Source organism: Xiphias gladius, chromosome 15 (assembly GCF_016859285.1).
Source record: "Xiphias gladius isolate SHS-SW01 ecotype Sanya breed wild chromosome 15, ASM1685928v1, whole genome shotgun sequence".
Classification (NCBI taxonomy): Eukaryota; Metazoa; Chordata; class Actinopteri; order Istiophoriformes; family Xiphiidae; genus Xiphias; species Xiphias gladius.
In genome coordinates, this window is record NC_053414.1 from 2,066,872 (window position 1) to 2,073,523 (window position 6,652).

General features: G+C 42.6%; 1 protein-coding gene across 3 annotated transcripts; it reads left to right on the top strand.

Annotated features, from left to right (window-relative positions):
• The first annotated feature begins 3,811 nt into the window (after positions 1-3,811).
• zgc:110222 (uncharacterized protein LOC550336 homolog) lies at positions 3,812-5,842 on the top strand. 3 transcript variants are annotated; one of them, XM_040144996.1, is made up of 3 exons: positions 3,813-4,078; positions 4,948-5,208; positions 5,294-5,842. In XM_040144996.1, exons 2-3 carry the CDS (start codon positions 4,950-4,952, stop codon positions 5,500-5,502), a joined length of 468 nt encoding a protein of 155 aa, XP_040000930.1. In that variant the 5' UTR covers positions 3,813-4,078; positions 4,948-4,949; the 3' UTR covers positions 5,503-5,842. The 3 variants fall into 3 exon arrangements, with proteins under 3 accessions (XP_040000931.1, XP_040000930.1, XP_040000932.1); XM_040144998.1 differs by having other exon boundaries at positions 3,813-3,957; XM_040144997.1 differs by having other exon boundaries at positions 3,812-5,208.
• Positions 5,843-6,652: the final 810 nt, after the last annotated feature.

Consider the following 6,652-nt stretch of genomic DNA (forward strand, 5'->3'; position numbering starts at 1 on the left):
ACAAATAAAGGATGGTGTATATTACACTTTTATATAAGTATGTAACTACAATTCAAGGAGTGTTAATTCCTAATGTGTGTGTATCACAAATGACACAAATTTATGTACATACGTAACTACAGCTAAGAGAGTAATATATTACAAATTTGTACCTATGACATACTGTAGCAAACGGAATCACTGCAAATTCAAGGAGAGAGTACATCGTAAACTTGTGTATATCGCATATAGCAGAAATGTAGTACTTACATAATTCCAATTGACCTGAAATCCCAAAGTTCCATACGTATGTAACTGCAGCTACAGGAGCCCGTATGTAACAAATTTGTATTATGGCATCATGAAGGACATTTGTATACATATATAACTGCTATTAAGGGACAGTGCATATTGTAAATTGGCATCATTCTTACACAAAAAATTCCAAATTTAAGAGACAGCTTGTCCTGAAATCTGCTGATCACTGTCCCGATCTCCAGAGGATGAACCCTTGAGATTTTAATGACTCCCTGATGTTTCCTGTAGCGCCCCCCTCAGGACAAACTTTACACGTTCAGATTCTGAGGACAGGTAAATGATCAGGATGTTTGTAAGGAACTGTGAAGCCTGTAGGGGGCGCTGACAGGAGTTAAGACTGATTTATATTGACTTATACAATTGGTAAAAATAATGATAATGACAGTAAATATTTGGTATTATTACTTGAAACTGATTAAACTGGAGTCTCAAACACTGATCAGTTATTTGACCGTGAGCCGCAGGTGGTCCAGCAGGTGGCGCTCTGCTGTTTCTATAAACTAACAAGAAGACGTTAACGAGGTGTCCGGCAGCTGTGAAACTGTTCATGTCGTTATTCCCTGGTCCTTGCTGTGTTTCCTGTGTTCTGGAAAAACTGCAGATCTTCTTCCTCATGAATAAAAAGTATTTCTGGTTCGACTTCCTCTGCTGAAGGACCGAGTGTAACCACAGCTCTGTTGAATTTAGTTCGATTTGTGTTCTTTTTTACAGTTTTTAAAAGTTGTTCAGTGGAATCAAAACATTTCATTTTATTAACTTGGCAAAGGAACTTATTTTTGTCAGCGGGATTACGCTAAAACTACTGAACTGGTTTGCACCGAACTTGGTGGAGGGACGGGGCCTGGTCCAGGGAAGAACCTGTTACGTTTTGGTGCGGATCCGGTCAAATGGACGGATTCAGGAATTTAATTTTTTATCACTTTGCGTAACATTGTAAGATGGGTGTTTTTTGCATCTGAAAGGCTCTGCGCTCTGCTAGGTGTCAGTCTAGTTTATAGATTTATAGATTTATTTTGCTGCTTAAACAGGAAAACGAATCATATTTTTCTTACTTCAGATATTATTTGTTCACGTTTTTTGGCTTCATTTTCATTATATATTACAAAACCGTTGTATTAATGTCTCCAATTGCTAATGTCTCCAATTTTAAGTTTCTGATGTTTTTGTCAAATTGCCAAATTTTGATTTTTACTCTAAAATGTTTAATTTTGGAAAATGATTTATTACATATTTTATTTATGGTTTGGGTTTTTGCATTTTGTGATTGTTTCCTGACTTTTGGGGGATTTTCTTTGTGTCTTGTAAATATTTTCTTTGTCCTCTAATGTAGTTGACCAACAGTATTTTGTAGCTGTGAACATCGATGTGTTTCCTCGTGTTCTCTGCTGGTTTTCTTGTACAGCTGGTTTCAGCATCTGATTCGTTAGTTGCTATGGTAACCAGAGAAGATCTTGTTAATGGTCTTTCTGAAATACATCACGATTCTTAATGAGTTCGGAGACTGACGACAGTCTGAGACGCCACACAGCCACATGCTGCTTTTTATTACTCATTTTTCTATTTATTAGATTTTTTCTTCATTCAATGTCACACAAAGTGCCAGTTGGCATCCCATGATGCATTTTGTTCTACTTACGTGATGTTATTTTGCAAGGTGAGACATGTGCGTTAGATTCATCAGTGTGATGTAGTGATGACATAATCCAGTAGACAGCGCCCCCTGGCAGGAAACTGCTTTCAATGTTTCATGTCAACTGAATTTTTTGATGCAGTATTTCCTGTCTAGTGATGTCATCGCTGATGCTGATGATGTAAACAATGATCTGTCTTCAGAAAAAATATATAATGAGGGGGCGTGTGCTTCCTGTCCTGTACCATCTGTGATTGGCTGTAGAGATTTATTGCTTTATTGATCTGTGCTGTGTTCTCTGCTCTGTGATTTGCATGTTGGTGGAAAAAAATAGCAAATTCATAAAACAAATGAAAACACTGTGAAACAAGTCTGTCTTCAAAAGAAAGAAAAACTTTATTAACAACATCAGTTGTGAGTTATGTTTATTTGTGATCTTTGTTCGGAGCAGCTGATTGGATTCATGTTGTTACATTAGAGTTTTTGTGTTATTAGTTTTGTTATATTTAAAATTACAGTATTTTTCAAATTCAGTTCAAACAAGGTTAATAGATTTAAATAGATTTGTAAGTAGTTCATTTTTGGTTTGTTCTTACAGATTGTATTTGCTCATTTCCAATTTTAATCTTAATTTTAATGTGATGTAACTGCTTTCCTTCTAAAATTGCATAAAAAAGGTTTCAAGGTTTTGCACAGGAGCAGTTTAGGGGTCAGAGCTGCAGCAGCCACTGAGCTTCACTGGGATCTTTTTATTTTATTTTACATAGTATTTTTAGACTGTTTAAATGTGATTATTTCTTACTGGGTTGGCCTAAACGTACGAGTTTCAGTATTTTTCTGCCAGAATGTCATTCTTGTGTCAGTGTGGAGAAGGTTTATCTTCTTATTGCTGAATAAAATGTACAGAAAGTGTAGTCGAGCAGTGAGCTAAATAAATGAAACAGAAACAATGCACGGGATTTAAAAACCAGAGCTGCGAGTGGTCCGAGGGGGTTCTCGTCACCACAGCAGGTACAGATGTTTGTTCAGCAGTTTAAAGGTTTGTGATGTGGCTCTGAGTTTTCTGATCAGCTGCCTGTTCCTGCACGTGTTTAAAAGTGACACGGAACCAGATGTGAACCAGATGTCCTGTATCCCGAAGTCGGATCAGTGGGTTCATCAGGTATATCTGTGGAGTTCTGTGGGTCCTGACGCCAAAAACAAAACCGCTAACATTTTACTAGGAAGTATTATTTGAATGTTTGGTGTGTTTATCGGAGAGCTGACAGGAAATGAGGGCTGGAACTTTAAGAGCTGGGGGACAGCACTGCCTCAGCATCTAAAACCACTGGGCCACCAGAGCAGCCCCCACGTTTCAGAGCCTTTCTCCTCCACCCTGTCAGCCGTGGAGCGGACATTCAGGCCAGCGCTGCACTCATTTCCGCTTTCTTCTGCTTCGACAGCTGCAGTTCCTGGTGACTGTCCAGATCAAGACTGTACAAAACATATGATGAGTTTATAGAACACGACTTTTACGGATGAAACTACCTGAAGAAAGACCAGCTACAGCATTAAGATGTTAATGTATCAGCAGTGACAATATCCAATATCATAGTAACACAATAACAACTTCAAACCTCCTGTAGCCTAACATTTTACGTGCAGGATGGTAAATGGAGGCCGAGCATTGCGTGGTGCTGCTACTCTGACTGAGGTGAAAGCTCAGGTACGTCATCACCGCTGCATTCCGCCGTCCCAGATGTTGGAGTCTGGCTGATGAAACGTACACGAGTTAGTTTGTAACGGGGAAATGAGGACGTGACCTCGGCGTCATCAACCAACACCAACGCGGTCTGAGGGCTGAACCCCGGAGTTCAGCCGGAGCTTGTGTCCTCGGGAGGGCAGTGTAACCGCCGAGCCGTGTGTTGTATGCACAGCAATTTCACATTGAGAGGAAGAAGCGATCTGAAGAGGAAGCGACTCAAAGAAGCCAAAAGAGCGGCGGAGTCCGGAGCTCGTTGGACGTCGCGAAGACCGTCACGCGGATACTTGTAACTAAAACGATATTTACTGACAATTAGAGCCGTTAAGCTTTGACCTAGCTGGAGGTTTTAAGCGAGGATCGACAAAGACTTTTCATCTCTCCTCATATCCCGCCCTGTACGGAAAACGGTCCGTGCCAAACTCCGTTCAAATATTCGGCAAATGAATGTTTCCTCGTTTGTCTACGGACACATCTGTTATGCTGGAAGATGAAATAACTTCCACGAACAGCTGCAGTTCCTTCAGTAAAATAATCAGTGAGCTGAAGGTTCCTGCAGTCGTGGAACATTGACGGGAGGAACATGAGTCTGTACAGGCCCACGTGTGGAACCAACGCAGTCTGACCTCTGACCCCCACTCAGCGCTTTCAGTCTAACAGCCAACTCCATTCAAAAGAGCAAAATTACTTCATGACAAATCAGAGAGCGTGAGGTTATAAGGCTCTTATGAAACAGGGCTTTTGATTCTATCGAATTGATCTGCTGGTTTTATTTCTGCCGGAGCAGTGAGATTCGTCCTCTGATGTCACAGTGCATCGTGACATCAGATTCCTGAGACACAGCTGTGACGTCATTGAGCCCGCTGCGTAGGGTTATATAGATTATCGTGCGTCTGCATTTTCGATTTTCTCAGAACCGCTGATCCAAAAACCTTCAGTCGACACTGCGGGTCTTCAGGTCCTCAGCGATACAGCTGTCAAACCGCCAAGGTTGACGTCAATCGGTTGTCCCGAAAATGGCAAACAAAGACAGACGGACAGAGACAGAGGTCCCTCCGTTTAGGTGTAGAGACTGGAGTCAGGTTTCCACTTGATGCTTAATGTCTCACCTCTGGTTAATTTGCCAGAAGATTCTTCCATTTTGATCTTTCACATAAATGTGACTTTTTCAAAACGTATCAGACACACATTGTCTGGTGGCACCTACAATAAAACCAGAACCTGGTGTCGGACTCATAGACCTCCTCAGTATTGAGTCTGGGGTGCATTTGTTTTGCAGACATGTCGGTGCAGGTGTGGTGCCTGTCGTTCCGGCAGCCATACGCTGGCCTGGTTCTGGATGGAGTGAAGACGGTGGAGAGCCGCTGGAGGCCCCTGCTGGCCCCGCTGGAGAACCAGACTCTGGCGGTCCACATCGCCCAGCGGGACTGGGAGGGGGACGAGTGGCGGGCCGTGCTGAGCGGCCTGCTGGGGATGAACCAGGCTCAGATCCAAGGGGTCCTGGAGTCTGGGGAGAGATTTGGCCGTGGCGTGGTAGCAGGTGGGGAATGATGTCTGTTTTCCCTGAAATTCCTGTTTACGAGGAGTCCCTGAAGGCATCACCTGTGTAAATGAATCTCTTTCAGGATTGGTGGATGTGGGAGGGACCTGGTTCTGCCCCGCCTCCCTACAGGTGGAGGAGCTACAGCACCTGGAGCGGTCAGCCGTCCTGATTGGTCTGCAGGAGAAACACCTGACGCACCTGTCCAACCCTCGCTGGCTGAAGGAGCCGCTGAGCGCCCGAGGAGGTCGCGACCTCTGGACAGTGGAGATCCCTTCTGAGTTGTTACCGTGACGACGCACAATGCACACTGATTACTATGTGTTTTCGGACCAACTTTTTAAAAACGTCTTCATGTATTTGGAACAGCAGAGTTTTTGTTTTCAGCTCTGTGTGTGTGACTGTCATGGAACTTTACACAGTCACGTTCTCCAGGGGATGAATCCTCTGACTTTTCATGTAGCCCCACCACCAGGTCAAACTTCACACTTGCCCAAGGCTTCACTTCCTCTGAACCATCTCTTTAACTGGATTTATTGAGATGAATGCTAATGGGGCATGCTAACGTGCTAACACTTTATATTGGGAAATGTTAAAATACTTGAACAAAATAAACAAGTTGTAAGATGTTTGTTTCTTCATGTTTGCTGAATGAATGATTGTCATTGATACTGAAGAAACTGGCAGATATTCATCATCCTGGCCTTTACCTACGTCCAAGGTGCAGGAGGGAAAAGTATGAAGTGCTCAGGACGCCAGCAACACCTATAGGTTAAAGAACAACTTTACTCTGAGACCAGCGTCTTTCTGCTCGTGGCCTTCATCAAGGTCGTCATACGACACAACTAAGAACAAATTATCATACACAGAGTTTTTATAGTGGAGCTTCATGAATTCTGAAGTGTTTTTATGATGCTCTTGGATGTGAAGTGCAAAAACAAAAACACATTACAGTCGGATGCAGCAGCCGTTCTTTAGTTCTAACCTCAGTGTTCACTAAGTTTTAGCAGCACTGGATTAAAACTGGTTGCACCAACCAAACCAGTTACTTAGAAATTAACTATTTACACCCAGAAACTGCAGGAGGAGCTTTTATGCAGTCAACTCAACCAACTAACAAAGCTAATGTTAGGGTCAGATTTTAGCAAGCTATCAGATATTTCCCGCGGATTAGAAACTGTATAAAACGTAAACAGACTTCTGTGTGCGCAATTAAACTAACACCCACTTATACTAAAGGTCTTTGAACGTCTGAAAACATTTGCTAGGAAAACTGCAGTAATAGAGACATTTATCAAGTTTTTAAATGGTGCCACATTTTTCACTAAGGAGAAGGATTTATGAGGATGAGCAGAGTCCTGAACCAGGTGTCAACTGTGATCATTTGACCATCGACACCAGTGAAACGGAAACAAACTGGGTCAACACAGTCGTCCGTCTGCTG